Source organism: Polypterus senegalus, chromosome 10, assembly GCF_016835505.1.
Source record: "Polypterus senegalus isolate Bchr_013 chromosome 10, ASM1683550v1, whole genome shotgun sequence".
Classification (NCBI taxonomy): domain Eukaryota; kingdom Metazoa; phylum Chordata; class Cladistia; order Polypteriformes; family Polypteridae; genus Polypterus; species Polypterus senegalus.
The window spans coordinates 89,125,476-89,146,633 of NC_053163.1; the positions used below are offsets into that span (position 1 = coordinate 89,125,476).

A 21,158-nucleotide genomic window follows, 5' to 3' on the forward strand; every position below is an offset into this window, starting at 1 on the left:
CTAATTTTTTGCTTAGATTTCTTTTTCTCATTCAAAGCTCTAAAGAGGAATCTTTATGAGGCATCTGTCACTACGTCCCAGGGAGCAGCATGCAGGCAGGAGGGTGCTTCATTTTGTTTTATGTGCCATCGGAGGCCTTTGTAAATGAGTTACCAGGGATTGCTACAACACGACGCTGACCTGACATACTCTCTATGTGGTGCACAAAGGCCTTGTACCTCAGCAAATGTGGTATAGAGGCTGACTTTCAAAGGCCTGTGCTTTGATATAAGGAAGTGGCTTCTTTAAATACAACTATTACTGTGGTTGTACATTCTGCAGGGCATCTCCCTTTACCTTGTGTATTTCACAGTTTAAACCTTTGTAAAAAATAAAATGGAACCTAAAGGAGTGAAAAACATGAAAGGCAAACATCACAGCAAGAGATCTGAAGTGTTCAGTAAACATTGATGTCAGTAACCTCTGTACATGCTCTTTTAGAATGCTTATACTCATTTCACCCTACTTTCTCCTATACTCTTTTGGCAGGTTGTTTTCTAAGTGTTAAGTAAGCAGATGTTTTTGTTAAGATCTCAGGGTAATTTGTAGAGAAAAGTAGCTTATTTGTTGCCGCCTTGTGTACTGTGGCTTATTGTTGTCTGCTGTTTTGTAATATATTATACTTTTATACATTATGTTTTGTGCTTCAATTTTGCACCCCCCATTTATTTGATATATAGTTTTGTTTTTTATTTTGTTTTGTCAGAATTTGATTTTGCGGGACTTGGCTACTGCTGCCATAAGCTGGGTATGGTCATTTATACCTGATCTGTTGTTCACTGGCTGCTTCTTTATCTAAAGAAATGTAAAAATAGCACATTTGGTACAAATGTATATGCAGCACCCAAAACATTTAAGATATGTTTGAGTATATTCAAATATATGCTAACTTATAAGTATTCAGATCTTTATTTTTGGGTAATTTTGAAGCCTTTCCAAAAAGTCTGAAATCAGATTTGTTTGTTCTATATTGGAAATCAAAATTAACATTGAATTTGAAAATATAAAACAAATCGGAGCATTACATTCACAACAACCCTCAAACAGTGTTTGCAGCACCTCATTTAAAAAAGTCTGCTCTAGAGATTGCAAGGTCAAAATATTGCTGTCCACACAGGTATTCTACAGTATAATAGTTAAATGTCACACAGTTATTCACTATTCTCTTCTAGGACTTTTCATTATTTGTAGTTTTGATGTTGTGGGTGTCAAAATATTGGGGGGAGCATCCTTCATCCTTTCTAGCAGGTCAACTGCAGACAACTTTGGCTAAGTGGTAGTTACAGTGTGTGCTACCATAGCATACCAGAAAAAAAAAGAAAGACAAAGGAAGTGAAGTAATGTGATAAAGACAAATATTTTTGTAAAGTTTTAAAGATATGTGTTTTGTTATGTCTTGAATAATTTCATTGTGTGCTTATGGATGAACGAGGTGAGGGGGAGTAAGGTTTGAGTTATAGGCAAAGCCCAAACAAGCAGCTAAGTAAGGCCATTGTTTGGTGTCAGCCCTTGCAGTAGGGAATCATTCTTGGGAAGATAAAACATTTTTATAGTGTATGATTATAAATTGTGTTAGTACATGTCACAAAGATGAATAATGTGCTGGACTGTGGCTGTATATTAAGGAATATTTTGGACAAAATCAAATAAATAAATCAATAAATGTGCAATTAAGTATAAGTACTGTACTGTGAAATGTGAGAATAAATAAATAAATGTGTCATGAAATATGTTTTTGTTGCTTATTTATTTATTTAATTTTGTCCATAATATTCCTCCAAATGCATCATGAAATATGGCTTGAAATACAACAGTCAGTTTCACTCATCAAAGTTGAGAGGGTGGGCTCTGAGGAGGATGGGCTCTAGCACATACTGTGTTTTGATTGGTGAGTCGTCTTCTGCAGATTGTTCATGCCTAATTCAGTATGTCACTGCAGGAGATAGAGGTTAATAAAACAGCAGAATAATTAATTACAAAAATGCTTACTACTGCTGAAGAAATGGATTCTGCTGAAGTTATCACATATTTCAGAAAGAAAATTGAAGATTTATCAGAAGAAATGACAATGTTGGCAGCTATTTTAGACTATGAAATCAATTAAACTATTTTTGAACACATTGAAGAACTGGTGCAGCAAACTTGGCTACACACCAGTTCAAGAGACAATGTTACCCCTCCTGGACACCCATCCTTTGACAGTCCAGTTGATTCAATAGAAAACTTTCTTTTTAGCTGTTTAAAAATACGACAGATTGCAGATAAATATAGCGTATCAGAGAAGATGATAACAAGGCAAATGAGCTAGTGTGAGATACAGTGAGCTGCTTCTGAATCAGTTTAGATACTTTGACATGGAAAGCCCAAAGCAAGCGGCAACTAATATTTTGAACTGAATATTTTACCCTTGTTTATGAGTCTAAAGTCAGGTGCATAATTGCAGGTACTTTTTCTAGCAATTTTACAGCTCTGATCAGTGCCAAACATAATACTTTTTTATCTATATTTCACAATGGCTCATTCGCCTTGTGATCGACATACTTTTAAACCTAATTAAAGAAAGTGTTCTATTGATTCAGCTGGAATTGACACATTTATTTATTTATACTTACATTTCATGACACATTTATTTATTTCCACATTTCACTGTACGTTAATTTATTTGTTTGTTTGTTTATTTTACCCACTTACTATGTAAGGACCCATTTCACTCCAGCCATACAAAGAAAACCAGGGGTGTGGGAATCGTTATGCACAGAACTATTCGATTTGTAGTGCCAGTTGCAATCTCAGACTCTGAAGGGCAATATGTCATGGTGATGAGCAATCTATCCAATACTAATACTTTTGATTAATATGTATGCACCTAACGTGAATGATGGAGCTTTCTTCCAAAATGTATATGAATCTATCTCTAATGCAAGCACTCATAAAATTATGATGGCCGGAGACTTTAATTGTGTTTTAAATCCAGATCTGGATAGATCCTCAGCTACAATAGCGATTTCATCTAATACTGCAAAAATAATTACACAGTTTGTAATGGATCATAACTTATAAGATCCATGGAGGTTTTTTAATCCTAACCTAAGAGCATATTCTTTTTTTCACCCATACATTGTTACTCAAAAATTGGATTATATCCTCATAGATAATAATTTGTGCCCACTATGTTACATTTTGCCCATGTAAATATGATGGTATTATATTCTCTGACCATGCCCCTCTGATCATGGAGCTTAAATTACTACATCCCACACACTCATCTTGTAGCTGGCAACTTAACCCCCTGTCATTAGCTGATGAGGACTGTATAGAATTCATATCCAAGCAAATTGATTATTTCCTTTAGACAAATGCATCGTCAGAAGTCTCAGCAGGTACACTCTGGGAAACTTTGAAGGCATTTTTAACAGGACAGATTATTTCATATCTTCCATCCATCCATCCATTATCCATCCATCCATCCATTATCCAACCCACTATATCCTAACTATAGGGTCACAGGGGTCTGCTGGAGCCAATCCCAGCCAACACAGGGCGCAAGGCAGGAAACAAACCCCGGGCAGGGCGCCAGCCCACCACAGGGCGCACACACACACACCCACACACCAAGTACACACTAGGGACAATTTAGAATCCCCAATGCACCTAACCTGCATTTCTTTGGACTGTCAGAGGAAACCGGAGTACTTCTCACAAAAAAGAAATCGGAAAACAAGAACATGTCAGAGTTAATTAGAGAAATTATTAGAATAGATATAGAATACATCAGGTTTCCAAATGAGGCACTTTATATTATCACAATTTTACCTCTTGGTTATTAAAGACATGTAACATCTTATCTTTACATTGTGACATTTTTATTGTGAACACAGAGAGAAGGCCAGTAAGATCTTAGCCTAACAAATCCACAAGCACAAAATCCATAATGCAAATAACAAAACAGACGGAGAAAAAATTATTGACCATAAAAATATAACCTACACTTTCAGAGAGTACTAAAAGTCATTATATTCTACTCCGTTTAAAGAAGATAAGACACAATCTAATGAGTTTCTTGATTCATTACAAATACCACAGCTAAATACTCTTAATGCTGTGGAACATAATAAACCTCTGACACTTTCAGAATTACTGTAAGCTCACTTCAAAGTGCAAAAGCAGCTGTTCCTGATGGCTATTCACTGAAGTTTAATAGAAAATTCTCATATTTTATCTCCACTGTTATTAGCAACATTTATAGAAGCTAAAGACAACAAAATTCTACCTCAAACCTTTTGCCAAGTGTTAACTACCGTCTTTCCTAAGAAAAATAAGGACTTATTGCAATGTGCATCATATAGAAACCAATCTCTCTATTGAATAATAATGTTAAGATACTCTCCAAGGTTATAGCCAGAAGGATTGAGAAAGTGTTTCCTTCTCTAATATCACAGGACCAAACTGGATTTATTAAAGGCAGACACATCTAACCATTGATATTTGTTTAATACAATATATTCACTCATTAAGTTTAACACTCCAGAGATCCTATCATCTTTAGATGCAGAAAAAGCATTTGATATGGTTGAATGGGACTGCCTGTTCACCACATTGTACAAAGTTCGGTTTGGCCTAAACATATGTACATGGATCAAACTACTTTATACTAGTCCAGAAACCTCAGTTTATGTTAACAACATTATTTCAGACTACTTCAAACTAGATCATGGAACGTGGTATGCAGATGATATGATATTGTATATATCTGCACCACTGAGTTCTGTGTCGGCAGTCGTAAAAGCATTAGTAGTTTTACAAAAGATAAATGGACTCAAAATCAATTTGAATAAAAGTGTGCTGTTTCTAATGAATTCTCTAGCTCACAATGTCCAGCTGGGTAATTTCTCATTTATTTTAGCAGATCAGTTTCAATATCTAGGGGTAAATATTGCAAACAAATATGAAGCTCTTTTTCAACAAAATTTTGCTGTCTGCATGTAAAAAAAATAAACAAGATGTGAATAGATGGTCTACCCTCTATTTTACATTAGCCAGGAGAATCATCATTGTTAAGACCATCCTTCCCAAGCCTGTCTTCCTATTTAAACGCATCACCATATATATTAACACATCATTTTTTAAAAATATTAGACTCAATCATAACTTCATTTATTTGGAATTCGAAACATCTACACACCCAAAGGGTGGTTCTACAACAACCTAAAGCAGATGGGGGCATGGCATGGCACTACCCAACTTTCAGTTCTATTGCAAGCTATGAAGATGTGGATATCGACACAAATCAATGAATTTAGCCTGGAAATAGAAATAGAAATAGAGCAATAGAAATAAAATCTTGAAGTAATTCTTTATATTACCTGCTGTGTTCCTCAGTTAATACAAACTACCGTCAATACGCTAATAATCTAATTGCCCTTCGTTCTCTCAGAATTTGGAACCAATGTATGAAGCACTTTAAGACAGAGAAGCTTTTATGTGACACACCTTTACATGACGACCTTTTCCCACTCTTTCAAACTTGTACACTATTTAAAGTGTGGAAAAATTCCGTGATTTAAACACTTAGAGACTTATACATAGATAACTGTTCATAGGATGCAAAGACATTATGCTTCACATTCAGCCTCTCACCAACACATTTCTTCCACTACTTTCAAGCTAGAAACGTTGCTAAACAGAATCTGCCCAGTTTTCCTCACCTCCAATCTTATTCTATTCCAGAAGAAATATTTGTCAGCCTTGATAACTCTTAGGATAGCATCTCTACAATTTATAAAAATATTTTAAAGTCCCTTCCTTTCAAAGACCGCAAAGTACATTGGAGAAAGGATCTGTCACTTAATGTTTCATAAAAGGAGTGGAAGGCAGCCATGCAGAGAATGCATTCTAGCTCCATATGTGTAAAGCCCTCAATCATTCAACTTATAATCTTTTATCAAGTACATTTATCTCATTTAAACTTGTCCAAAGTGTTTCCAGGCAAGATTCAACTTGTGAACATTGCAGTCTAGCTCCAGCCTCACAGGGCCGCATGTTCTGGATGTGTACCAAATTAGCAATATTTTGGATAAAAATCTTGGCATGCCTATCAGAAGGCCTTGGTGTCACAATCAATCAGAACCAATTAACAGCTGTGTTTGGTGCACTTCCAGACGGGCTTAAAGTGGAGAAGGACAAACAAAATGTAATTGCCTTTACTATACTACTAGCAGGTAGACTTATCTTGCTCAGCTGGAAGAATCCCACCCCACCACTTTTAAGTCAGTGGGTAGTGATGTTCTGTACTACTCGAAATTGGGAAAAATCAAGTTCTCACTTAGAGGATCTGTTCAAAACTTTTTTTTAAAACACAGCAGGATCTAATCAATAACATTTTAGAATTAACTTCCACTTTGAGGAAAAGGGTACTCGTCCTTTCTTGTTTCATTTTATAGAGTAGCTCTGTCCTCTCTTTCTCTTGGACAGGGGTTGAATTTTTCTTTGTTTTAATGTCAGAATATACCTCCATAGTTGCAATCTATACCCGCTTTCCATTGATTATCTACAATAACTAAACTAAGATCTTTCCCCAAATTCTGCCTTACTGAGTCTGATTTGAGTAGGGTGTGGACAAGTGAGCAATTATGTTTTAATAAGACTTTAAGGTTGAATGAATGAATGTTCTTGGCCTATAAGTAACATATTGTTTAATCCAGTTTCCCTTCCGAACACGACAACATTTAAGTGTTTTGCAAGCTAACAGTGTGTGTTTCAATGGTAATGGTGAAAAATAGGGAAGTGAACTGAACTGAACTGTGCAAGTTTTTTTTTTTTTTTTTAATCCTGACAACATTGTGTTATACATGTTTGTACATGTTTTTAATTATTTATAATTTATATCCAGCATATTCTGTAATCTTTTGCCTTCTAGAGAAGCGCCGTATCCCACACAAATTCCATTTTAAATTCCCCTTTTTAAAGCCAGATGTTTTGAGCTTGTGAGCTTTGTTTTGAAAAGCATACATTTTGCAGAAGGAAAAGGAATTGCAGAATTGGTATACATTGTTTCAAATAGACTAACTTTTCAAAACAATATGTCAATTTGTTTAATATACCCCCTTTTTCCTGTCTTCCTTTTGGAGTGAAATAGCATAATTGACTTTGCTCACTCAAGTGTGGCTATCTAAATAACACCTCCACGATTCCTCAAACTGAGTAATTCAATAAAGTACAGTTCAGATAACTAACAGCTGGTTGTGATAATTGCCACAGTTTTAGCATGGTAAAAATTACTAATAAATGCTTTATAAACAGTTAATCAGAACATCTAATAAACAGGTACAATGCAAATATCATGGCTTTCCATCCTAGACTTAAATGCTGAAACCAGTGAGGCGTCTTTTGGTAGTAGGCAGTCATTTACAAAGTTTGGGGGGCCTTGTGGCTAAATACTGTACCTGTTACATCAGTTTAACTTGTTTTGTTCAGCTATATGAATGCTTACAGTGTTAGGATTGTAATGTGCAGTATGCTGAGAAATGTAGAGAAAGATTGAAATTATTAATTGCATTAAATATACAGTATTTAATTAATCCTTTCTTCAGATAAGACACAGAAAACAAATTCTATTCCTCATAGCTTGTAACTGTACAGGTACATTAACCCCATGAAACACAACCTTTCCCATGCCATAAGATATGCAAAGCGAGCATATGCTCAAAGAATCAATAAACATTTTCAAAACATGAGAGATGCATAGAGTATGTGGCCAGGCATTCAGGTTATTACAGACTACAAGCCCACACCACACAGGATCAACAGGGATACATCTCTTCTGGAAAAACTAAATGACCTCTTTGCTTGATTTGTTGCACAGAAGAGGGAGCATGTGAGAAAAATCGTATTTCCCATCGATGAACAGGTATTTTGTCTTACAACATCTGATGTGAGGAGGACTCTGTCAAGATTGTCCTCACAGTCATCTTTAATATGTTCTTAAGACAATCAACATGTTCAATGTGCTTTTAATCCACCTTTATCATCCCAGTACCTGTGAAACTATCAGTGATGTGCTAGAATGGCTAACTCCCCATACCATTTACTTCCACTATCATGAAGTGCTTTGAAAGGCTAGTCTTGGCGCACATAAAGTTCAGTCTTCTTAGCTCTCTGTGTACTTTTAAATTTGCATATTGGACCAACAGGTCAACCAAGAACGGTATATTCTCTCTACTCCTTCTTCCTAACACACTCGGGTAAAAGAGGCAAATTAGATATGTCACACTTAGTTCAGCATTTGACACAATTGTTCCCCATGCTTAGTCTTTTGCTGTTCACCCTGCTTACTCCAGTGGATCAACTGGCCATTTGATACAGAGACAACAATCTTCCTTAAACATTGATAAGTCTGAAACGTGTATTGTTGACTTCAGGGGAAAAAAAACAAAAAACTAACTGACCACATACTAGTCTGCATCAATAACTAGAGATTGTGAAGAATGCCAAGTTCCTCTGTGTGCACAGCCTGGGGACCTCACATGCAATAATATTACAATTTCCTTAACTAAAAAGGCTCACCAGAGACTACATTTCTTTGCGGCAACTGAAGCGAGCAAGCCTCCCATCTCCCATTCTCAACACGTTTTACAGTGGTACCATCAACAGTGTTCTAACCACTTGCATTATGGTCTGGTATGGAAATTACATTATGTTTGACTGCAAGAAACTGCTGAGAATAGAGAGGTCAATGAAGAATATTTTTGGATTGCCTCTCCCTTCTTTGGAAGACACTTTTTCCAAGCACAGTGTCCGTAAGGCCTACTGCAGTGTACAGGATCATTCTTATCCCTTTCACATATTATTCATCTTTTTGCCAACTAATTAAACATACTACAGCACTAGAGTCAGATCTGTCAGGCTACACGATAGCTACCCCCCAGTGTGTCAGATTCCTCAGCACAATGAAAACCATGATCTTCCACCCTGCAGTAACATTTTGGATCACAATCTTTCTCTCCAGTTTATATAAAAGTCACTTTATACAGTATATAATGTTAAAAGATAAGTCACTGCACAGATATGTGGAGCTTTCATTAAATGGGTTTCTGATGTGGTGTTGCATGGTTTTGTCTGTGTGTACACTGTGAGCCCAGAGCGTCTTTCTTTATGCTTGTAAATGGTTGAAATGCCAAAGTTTACTTTAAGTTTTAACTTTGACTTTGATATTAGGACTGTGTAATAAAAAAAAAGCAGTCTGGGACCCAGGCCACTGAAATAGATCTGTTACTCTTAAATAACTCACCTATAGAACTGTATAACCGAAAAGATTTTCATGCACAGTCACCGTGTTCACTTTTAAAACTGCTTTTATATCGAGTTAATACACATTTCGTTCAGCAGCCTATAGGTGTTATGAAAATGGAGCTATAAAAGGAAAATAAGATTGGGCAGAATAGGGGGAACAAAATATAGTGATAAAGGATAAAATGCAGACATGGGTGAAAAAACTTGCGGTCTGAAGCAGAGATGTTGCATTATAGCATAAATTATCCATTGAGTAGCTGAAAAATATATGAATTCTTTTTGAGAATTTATAAAGGGTAGGATAGGGGAGGGGATATGTGCCTTACAGCCATGCAATTGTACAACTGGTAATCAAGTTACTTGATTTAAAATGAAAAAATCCTTGTTAAAAATTTTCTTTGAAGAATCTGGAATCAAAGCATGGTTGAGTGTCCTAGCAGAAAGTGTCTGTGATCTGAGAGCAATTAAATTTAAAAAAAAAAGTGATTAGTTCTCTAACAGTATATTAAATTGGCCTTCTGTGGGTACTGTATTTGCTGCTGTCTTTGTTTCAATCATCAATCATCTTGTTTAAATAATACAACAAACTTAAGTTTAAGCATTCACAGGCACATGTAAAGAGTTCTGAATTTGTCTAACAATGAGGAGAAACTATCTATATCTTGATTTGTGTTTTTTTTTTTGGTTTTTTTTAAGAGAACCATCTGTTGCTTTTTCTACTGCAAACTCCCAAATAATTTTTTAAGGACACAGTTAAATTTGAGATATTTCAACAGAGAATAATGCCTTCCACTTTAAGGATCTGAAAACAAGCAGTTGATCTGTAAAGACCGTAAGCTGACCTGCACCCAGTCACAGCATGTCACAAACAAGTGACTTCACATATGTCTGAAAGTTAAATTTGACCCTTTTTCACTTGATAAAAGTTTTAATGTTAACCAGTAGAAACTCCGTCTCCCTTTACTTTCCGCCCAGTCATAATCGATTTACTAAGGGTCATTGAAAAGCATGAGGTATGGCAATTTCATGACGCTGTCTTGCATTATAATAGTAAGTAAGCAAGTGATTTTTGTCATTATCCTTATGTTGTAACCTGCCAGCACTATGGTTAATGCTACAGAGATGAGAGGGTACTGTTTTTCATTTGATGAGCTTAAAAATCGGGAATTGTTTGTATACATTTTTGAGAGCCTTTTTGAATAGTTTAAATTTTGCTCAATTGTTTATAGTTTTACAGCTTCTTAGGTTCTTTTCCATTAAAATATTTTGAAGATTTTGATACGAAATGACTAATCTGTTATTTAGTCTTGTGAATTTTTAATTCATACGTTTTTTTTCTCCATGGATCACTTGATTTATCATCAAAACAATCTGTACACTACTTGATTAATAGTGAAGTCACTAACGACATTACTTTTCTGTGGAAACATTCTAAAAACAAAAGACAGTCAAGAAAATCAAAATACTTTCAAAGTAGTTTTAATAACTAGTAAAGCATAGAAAGGATTGAACAAAGGGGGAAAATAAGTTAACAATCAGAGATGCAAAGCAGTAAACTTGAAATGCCTGTCTGGGACTTTTTATAACAGGCTGACTATTTGTGGGGTGTCTTGTTCACTTGCCTGTTTTCTAAGCAAGCTGCCTTCATAATCGTGCATGTTTGCTTATTATTATTTTACTCCCTTTCCGAGTTCTCTCCTTCTTTAAAGCTGAGTACTTGCAATCATCTTTAATTCTTTCTCTGTGCTCATTGCTTCTGTTCAAAAGGCAGCTATAAAACTCTTCTTTGGGTCACATACGTGCCCCAGAATTGCTTGATGACATAGCCTTAATGTACAGTATAGTTGTTTCCTCTAGCTTGGATGTTTCTGCCCTTCTGAGCCATCTGGAAGTCCAAAAGAGCCATATCACCTTTTTAGTCGGGGGGTCCTTGTCCAGCAGCCTTACTGTATGCAATACTGGTATGTCTGTCTTTTTCCAGGACGTGGAATATCACATCTTCTATTCCCACCACAGGATGCACTTGCTTTCTTTATGTGTTAGTACCCCTGCATTAGCATGGAAAACTGTATTGTAGTTTCCAGAGTATGCATTCCCAACGCCTTGTGTGATTCTTGCCCACTCTGTAAAATCTGAAAATTTCTGCAATGTCAGCTCTTACCAGGCCCCCATCACAGGCCCCAGTTTAAATTGCATCCAAATTAAATATCTCCTATGTCATTTAATTAAAAAGTGTTGCTGGTAATCTGTTCATGGGGTATTTATTAAGCGTTGTTTGGCAGTGTAGTCTCCCTGTACTGTAATAGTTTGGTAGTTTATTAATCTCAAAACACAACCTGTGGTAGGCATCTGTGTATTTTGATGGTCTTCAAGAACCTATGAAAAGATACTTTCTAGATGTACATCTTTGTAATCATTTCCTTATTTTATACAATATACTGTCAGTTGCAGCAATATCACTACATTAATGTTTTACAAAAGTTCAATCCACAGTAGCAAAAGATAATGATTTGGCATGCCAAATATTTAAAGGACATTCTAAAGTGGCAAAACTCAAAGCTTCCTAATTTGCCTGTTATATTCTTTACAGTCAGACTGCATTATTAACAGCATTTTAGTAACATTATGGTGGGTACCTTTAAGGAAAATGTTCTTTGTATTCATTAGGTTTTCCTTAGTATTCATTATATTATATTGTGTTTTAGAGCAACACTGCCCTTCACCTACTGCACGACAATCAAAAGAATAAAGGCCCATCCACCACATTATCTTATTGGCTAGCTGTAGAAGTAGTGGACTAGCAACTGTTGTGGGCTGCTGTTATTTGTCATTAACAAATAAGTATTCTATAAAACAAAAATTTGAAAAAATCATTTTTACTGCTGTGCTTGAAATGAAAATACATTCAAAATGTAACACTGCTCACTCATTTTTGACACAAACTCCCTTTTACTTCTTATTGTACCATCTCATCTTTTAAAAGTATTGCTTCATGAGAAAGTGCTACAGTTAAAACATCATTGGCTGGTAGTTGTTGAGTGGGAAAGCTTTAGTGTCTTTTGTTCAAGACTATTAAAACACAAATATATGTAGTGGGAATGTACAGTTTTTCTGTGCTGGGTGGTGAAAAATCATTTTTAAGTCTAACCTTAATTCTTTTGTTATTGCAGTGTGGCACAGATGAGAAGAGAGTGGATAATAGGACAATCCACATTGGGCACCCACCTGCTTTGGGGACAGAAGCCTTGCTTCCATCTAAGTTTTGTGATAACAGAATTATCTCCTCTAAGGTAGTTAATCAGTGTTTTTCTTCTCCTTTCTTTAGAATGCAAGACCATTTAGTTTAAAAGTGAATACTGGTCATTCCTTTCTTGTTTAAAATATCATGCACAAATGTTTTATGTTTTGCCTTATGTAGGAGATTCTGCTAGACAAATTAATGCAATATCAGATTATTTGCACACTTACAAGGCTTATCAATTTTTTTTGTTCCAATAATCTGATTCACATTTTTTTGACTATAAAGTCTTCAGCAGTACAGTATATTGTTTTCCTTGGCTATTGGATTCTTTGGTTTCTAGTATCTTTTGATTTCCCATATCTGGTTGGCTACTGATTAGTTTTGATATCTTTTTTGATTCCTTTAATGCACATTGTAAATGTAATATTGTAAAACAAAACAAAGGATTTTTTGAGAGTAAGAGTAGCAATGCTTTGCCATTTGGTTCAGTTTTATTTGATTTAAGTATGTAAAACAGCAAATGTATTTTCAAAAATAAAAATAAAATGAAAACATTGCAGACAGCTTTAATGAAAACCATAGAGCTTGAAGAAACATCAAAAAACATCATTACAATTATAGCACACAAAAATGAAAGATGCAATACTAAAAAATAATATTGACTACTGAATAATTTGTATCATATACTGTACTAAAAATAATATTGAATACTGAATAATTTGTATCATATTCTTCTTTTATTAAACCCATCTATCTGGAAGTAAAACAGCAAAACACAACTCAGTCAAGTTAATGAGAATAAACTAACAAGTTTCATGTAGAATTGATGAGACCTCACACAGGTTAGACATTGTCATGGATACATTTTAGACTGTTTTAAACAAGATACATGTTATAAATGAAAAAACATTTAGGTGAATAATAGCATGCCTGGTGCAAATTAAACCAGAAAGTAGTTTATGAATTGCTGAATTAAACTGCTTTTCTGAAATTTTAAATAAAATATCTTTTTCCTATATTCCTTAAGAATATTAAAGAATAAATTCTTTGAAATTTTTATATTCCTTGAGCATGCTATTTGAATACTCATCTACATTAACTCAGTATTGCCTCAAGGACAGATATGGGTGAAAGGTGTTGGATGTTAAGTATGTTGCTTTTAACAAAACTTTTAATTTCTATATAGAACAAAAAGTGTGCAGATGGAAATTTAAATTTAGAGCATAAGTGTTCAAAAGATGCAAATACCAAGTTGTTTTATGTTTTCTGTTGTATCCAAATTGTATTTAAAGAGTTCTTTGTTTTTCCTTGTAATAATTATCTCCAGACACTTCAGTGAAATGTTATCCAGCCTGCTGTGATGTACCAGGGAATTCACTTCAAATAACATGGTTTTTATTGAATTTTAATAGTAATGATGGTGATAGTTGTGGGTCTGAGATATAAAACACTGTATCATTGGTATAAGGGAATTTTCTATTCACATCCTTCCCTTATGATCGTCTTTAGCTTTGATTACTTCAGGAGGTAAATAGTTAATTGTCCAATTGCAGTTTGCAAAAAAGATTTGGTAAAAATGGAAACCTTTGTTTAGTTAGTTAGTGTTGTAATCTGAGTTCATATTATTAATATGGTTTGAAGGTTCTAAGATTGTAGAAAGTAATCTTTTCCATGCAGATAAATAGTTTCCAGCCCAAAATTTTTGCATTTGTATTACAGTAAGTAGTTACAGTATCTCCATTTAACTCTATCATAGGCTTGTCTTGTATCCAAGGATAGTAAAACTTCTGGAAAGTCTGCTTCTGTAAGCATATAACATTAAACGCTTGCCAAAGATTGGATATTAAATTTCTTGCTGTTATAAGTTTAGTTTAATCTTGTGTTGTTATAGAGGGAAAAACTTTTTGTATTCTTGGAGCTAAATGTCTTCACATTATTATTTAGGAGTGAAACTGGTCTTTATCAGTTTTTGGCATGTTGTATTTTAGAGAGTTTCAGAGTTTTATTTAGCTCTTCTGTATAGAGAGTTTCAAGTGGTGGTATTTATGTTTTATTAAACAAATTATTTTTTTCTGAACACTTCGAGAAATATTGACTTATAGCCTTCCTTAAATGTGTGTTTTTAATTCCCTTTTTGTTCCCAAATGTTATTTCTTGCTATATTATTAATCCCTGTTAGTGTATTGCAATCTTCCTGTTAAAGTATATTTGAGCTAATGTCTTATTGGCCTTTTCTCTGTGTTCATAATAATGATATGATGTAACTTAAAATTAAGTTGATCTGTTTCTGTTATAGTCAGAAGATTAAATTCCAAATGAAGAGCCATTCTTTTCATATAAAGTGCCTCATTTGGCAATTTAGCATTTTCCTGATCAAATATGAAAACCTTTATTATCAATTCTGATGCTTTGCTAGTCTGCAGTGCTTTTTATGTGAAACATACAAAACAATATGTCTGATTAAAACTGCCTTCCGTGTTTCCCAGAGTGTTTCTTCAGAATTGATCACTAAAAAAAAAAACATTTTGTGTGAAGCTGAATTTTTTAAAATGTTCATCTGCTTGCAACAATGGACTAAGTCAGAGGCTGTCAATTGAGTTTACAGGCCATAGTGCTTTGAGCTCAAAAATACAAGGAGCATTGTTGGAGATGACAAAGCATTGTATTTGAAATATTTATTAAAGGGTAGTAAATTATAAATAGAAATAATAATCAGTTCTTGAATAACTATGATGTAATGAAAAGAAGAAGAAATACTTTCTCAAAGTTGCATAGATATCTGCGTAGATCATAGAAACTGCCATTGCAATATTAAATTTTAAAGTTGAAATTGCCAAAGACCCTTCTATGTATGGATTTAATACACAATTTAAGTCATTTTAAGTTTATGAGTGCTCATATTGGTACCAAATGCAAATTCCTTAAGCATTAATCTTTGTCATCTGTGTTCTGTGCATACATGTTAGCCAGAGTTATATATATATATATATATATATATATATATATATATATATATATATATATATATATATATATATATAATTTCCCACCACCACTATATATTACTCTTCAGAATTCAACGCTGTTTTGGTCGCTACAAACATAATTGTTTTGTGGTTTAAAATTCCCACACATCTGTTTTTTATCATAGTTAAAATGAAAACTTTGACAGATTAAGTCTTTTTTTGACTGAAATGAGTCCTTGCTTATTAAGTTGATCTTCTGTTAAGATTACTATCTATGTTGGAGCACATTTTTCTCTTAAATTTGTTATTAAGGCCTTTAGCACTACAGCTTACAAAATGTATTAATTGATGGTATTTGTTCTGCTTTTGATCTGTTAAGAATGCTGTGCATTATGTCCTAAGCCACCTAAGATAAAGTACTTGTACTGATTTAGCTAAGTTTGCCTTTATAGAAAAATAAGATTTCAAAGAAAACACTTAAACACATCATTTTTAGTTGGTCAGTAAGTATAACGTTGTGATCATAACTACTCAGAACTATGTATATACATTTTTAAAATGATGTTCACTCTGAAATACCAGCATGTTATTTGTTCATTCATGTTCCAAAACCCCATATTCTAATTCAGGGTCTACAGGGGCTGGGTCCCATTTCACCAGGTGTAAGGAATCACTGCCAGTCTTTTTTACAAACACGGAGAAAATGTGAAAACACCATGCTGTGTGATCTCGGGCCACTGAAGCCATAAGGAAACGGTATTAACTACTTTACTGCTAATATTGGCCAGTTGACAAGATGCACAGCCCAAAGTTGCAACACTCTTGCAGCAAGTAATAGAATATTAGTATAGCCTGCACAGTTCATAGTAACTAGAATCTCCCCAAAGAGTGCACTTTGAAAGAATGTGTAGTAAGCTAGTTCTTGATTAGAATGAAACGTGTTATTGGGCCTCATTGTAATGAACTTTTAAACTGTCCAAAATAATCTCTGTGCTGTAAAATAAGCTTCTTTCATTTTAAGGAATTCTCAAAGAGCTAAAGTAGATGTTACAGCTGCAACATATACAAGAGTACAGTTTATTCATCTTTGACAAGAAAATAAATGCATTTATGTTGCATCAACAGTGATACGTTACAATCAACCAGTAATGAACCACTGGATGTTTTCTAAGGCAACAACAGCATATTGATAGTGGTGCATAAAGATATGAACACATACAAGACCTGTTTCTATTTCAAGCAACTGAGTTTTCCAGAAAGGAATTCACTGATAGAAGTTGGAAGTGGTGTGTTGTGCAAAAAAAAAAAAAAAAGGTGGGCGCTAAGTGAGAGAGAGAAGAGTTCAGCTGATGTCAATAGGAAGTGCCATGCTTGTAGCTGTGGCTGGCAGCTTGTAGCTGGCCACTGGCAGTTACCTCAGTGAAAATGTCGGGGCTGGGACAAATCATTTTGTGATTCCATGACAAAGCATATGGTGTAGTGAGATGAGATTCATACTGCGGAAGGGTGGAGTGTGGTCTTGGTGCTGTGCAGAAAAAAAAGTTGGAGACTGAGTGAGAGAGAGTGGGCTTAGCCGATATTATCAGGAAGCATTCTGCTTACAGTGCTTCCTTGTGTACATGAGCGAAAGAGTTCTTCTATTTGCTCACAACGTAAAGAAACTGCTTCTGATGGCCTTTGTAATCCAGATAATACGAGTCTGTGGCTGGCAGCTGGTCACCAGCAGTTACCACAGCAAATGCGCAGACTGGGATGGATTGCGGTGTTGTTCCATGACAAAACTGAAGTTGCATAACTTTACTAATAATTTTAATTTATTCTGACCATAAATGACTGTAGTATATTAAACTGGTAAGGAAGTTCCTAATTAAAACACTTTTAAAGGAGTGTAAAATTCTTTGTAAAAAAGTCTTTAAGGTATTGTTTCATTGTAATGCCTAATTATGGCATTCATAGACTAGGGAAACTGTCTAATTGTGGATATGCCATTTCATAACTCTATTACTCTACATTTAACAATAATGGATTCTTCTTTGTGGATGCTATTCTTGGAAACTCATTCATACTGTATGTCTGTTTCTAAAACATATTTGTCTTGACATTCACAACAACACTGAAGACACTCCTGTTATATGTGGCTTATAGTTGCTGTTCCTTAATTTGCCAGATTCAACATCTCCATTTTCTTAACTATAATGGTAATGACTCCACTTTGCTGTACATTGTCTCAGACTGCTAGCTGTGAAGTACATAGCTGAATATACTAATTGCCCTAATGTTATAATATTTTGTCTCATGGGGTGAATAAGATTCTCTTGAGCCTAGAGCAAATTGTTTAATATTTGAAACAAGGGGTAAACTGATGAATCTGGGTCAGACATGACTTGCCCTAACTGGGGATGTTACAATCCAAGATATTTGGTAAACGCTTAGCATAAGAAATGTGAAACAATTAAACTTTTACAAAGAATTCTGAAATTAATGTCAAATTATTGCAGCTCAGAATATGCATTTTTAATTTTCTGCATGTTTTTGTGTATTATATTTGAGTATAAGGGGAAAACTTTGCTAGTTCTTCCATGTTTTATGCTTATGTAGCTATCTGATGCTTAAATGTTGGGAGATAGGATTTCAGATGTACATCATGTATTCTCCTTTTCTTATTAGGATTACTTTTTCTTTATTCCATTCAAACTCATTCTTTCTTTCTTGCATGCGCTTATACACTCACTCAGTGTTGCAGCAGAAAATCAAGCATGGGACTGATTTGCACATTACACTTTTTTTTGTTTTTTAAAAATGGAATAAAATTAATTTTAAGGTGGTTAGATGTAAATTTTATTAAACTAGATAAGAACTATTTATAGAATGCAGAGTAGAGCAGTTTTTAATTGCACACATGTACTGCAGCTATGTTGTGTATAGTGACAATGTCTGTTAGCGGTCACGTCATTATAACACATGACGTCCGCAAACATCCCATATTTAATGTGATGGCTTGCATATTTGAACATTGTCTCTTTTGATCACATATTTCTGAAAACCTAAATATATGCTGCTCTTTTCTCATTTTGAAGTGTTAGAATAAGACAAGACTCTTTAAAGAAGATTCTAAGGTTAGGATTCTTGTTTTGCTTTCTGGACTTTAATTCTTGTTTTGCATTTTGGCTTAGTAGCTCTTTTATTACTTATTACCAGTGACTCTTCTTGCTGGTCCTCAACTTAGATTTTCAGTGTGGCGTTTCCTTAACATTATCCATTTAACATTATCAGAGGTAATCGTTTTTCTAAATGACCACTGACTAACTTAATAAACAATTGTCATCAGTATTTGAGAGAAAAACTGACCTGTAATATTTAATGTTTATGTTGTGTTTCATTCTATTTATATATTGTTGAGAGGAATTGATTCTTGAAAAATCAATGGAAAATTGCTAACATTAATGATGCTAAATTTGAAGTATTTTGTAATAGCCAGGTGTCTGTCTAGACTATACTATTTTTCACTATGTGTTAATTTTATTACTCTTTTAATTTAAAAAGGTTTTAATGGTTAATCCACTTTCCGTATAGATGGACTGAAATGCAAAGTCTATTTAAGATGCTATTTACATGAACCTTACAATACCCCAATATATAAAAATTACTTTATGTTTCTCAAACAATTTTTAGAGTTAGATGGTTAATTCTAATGAACTGTTCTAGGATGCCGTTTGTGTCCTAACCACATTCATAGTGTTGACAATTTAAGCAGTATTTAAACAGTGTAACAGCCAGAGGTGTTAAAATATGCACATTCCACATCAATTCTCAAGGTAATGTATAACTACTTGAAATATCCTTTGTAAAAGAAACATAAGATATATAAGAAAAAGGTTTGGGGATCCACCCTGTATATTATAATAAGCTGTTGAAGAATCAAAGTTAAGTAAAATTTACAGGAAAAAGCCTCATTAAACAACAACGAAAAATTATTGATACATATGATTAATTTTGAGAACATAAATTGACATAACTTTGAGTTCAAATGAAAAATGTCATTCTTTTCTCACAAATGTGCCTGTGCACTATTATTCAACCCATAATTTTAGGAGCATCCTTTAGCCTTTATAACCTCTAATAAGCATTTTCAGTAAGTGCTGACAAGCTTCTTCCACCTCTCTGCTGGAATTTTTGCTAATTCTTCACAAGATTTTCTGTGTGATATAAATCCAGGAACTGAAAAGTCAACTCCAGAACATTCCAGGATCTATTTCTCAACCAAGCTTTGGATGACTTGGAGGTGTGCTTGAAATGATTGTCTTGCTGGATAGCCCAATGATCACCGATGTTTAGTTTTCCCATAGGACACATCAAATTCCTATATAAAATGGCCTGGTATTTCTGGGAAATCCATGATGCCAGTTACATGGTCCAAGATTGACAGTTTCTGCAGCAGAAAAACATTCCCACATCATTAGTGACCCACCTCCATGCTTGACCATAGGGATGGTATTCTTTTGGTCATAAGCCTGGTCTTTCTCACACCAGGCATTCCACTGGTCCATGTGTCCATATAGTTACAGTTTAGTTTCGTCGGTCAATTGAGCTCCTGAAACTCTGCAGGCTTGTCCAAATTCCTCCAGGCATATTCTAGTCAACTTTTGATGTTTTTTGTGGTCGAGAATGGAATGCATCTTGGAGTCCAGCCATGAAGTCCTTATTTGTTTAGTGTTAGTCTAATATTTGCCACTAAAACACTTGTCCTAGCCTTCATCATGTCATCCTGTTGGTGTTTTGCAGTAACACAGGTGTTATTCTTAGTTGCCCTGATTAACTTGCTAAGGGCTCTTGAGTACATTTTTGGGCTTTTTCCCATGGCCAGGAAGCTGTGCCACCAAGTGTTCAACTTATTTATAATACTCCCAATGGTGTCTATTGGAATGTTACATTTCCAGGAAAGTGTCTTACCCAATGCCCTTCAGGTGCAATTAAATCAGGGCTCGCAAAACATCCCGGGGCTATTGTGTCTTCCAGTCGGGCTACCAGATTCTATCTCAGCCGTGCCCGTCGGGCTATCATAGGAAGGTAAAATATCTGTCAATGCTTTTGCATTCTTTCGCAAATGTAGCTGGGTAATTATGTCATTTTCGGGCATTAATGAGCCACTGTCAATATAAATATTGAAATTGCGTTTGAATGCGCGCTTGTTTTTTATTTTCACTTTCACTTTGCGATCGCGCAAACTGTGTATAGAGAGTGGCAGTACTGATTGGTCAGTGACGGATTAATTGCACACCAATTCCACTGACATCGTCTTATCACTCATTAGCTTACTATTCAAACGTGACAAGTGAAATCTCCCGCAGCAAGCTTAAACTTGTGATAGAGGTTGATTGCGCAGAGAATTTAAAAAATCACTGCCCGTTATGTGTGTGCATGTGTAAAAATAGATGGATTTACGCAGGTATTTTAGTTCTGCTGAGCCAAATAAGACAGGTCAGGGTGAAGAAGGGACAGCCAAAGAAAAGCCTAACACAAAGTGGAAAAGTTATGACAAATCAGACTATGAGGCAAAAAAAGCGCAGCTTTTCGGTTTCATGGACAAAAGAATTTCTGTGGCTGGAATATTACAAGCTAAATAA

General features: G+C 34.8%; 1 protein-coding gene across 5 annotated transcripts in view; it reads left to right on the forward strand.

The window, feature by feature from the left end:
• The window catches only part of atp11c (ATPase phospholipid transporting 11C), a 266,736-nt gene that overhangs the window by 65,003 nt on the left and 180,575 nt on the right, over positions 1 to 21,158 (forward strand). For all 5 annotated transcript variants that reach the window (XM_039766150.1, XM_039766151.1, XM_039766152.1 and 2 more), the window contains exon 2: positions 12,498 to 12,617. In XM_039766150.1, coding sequence (XP_039622084.1) covers positions 12,498 to 12,617 — 120 coding nt within the window. The remainder of the gene's footprint in view (positions 1 to 12,497; positions 12,618 to 21,158) is intronic.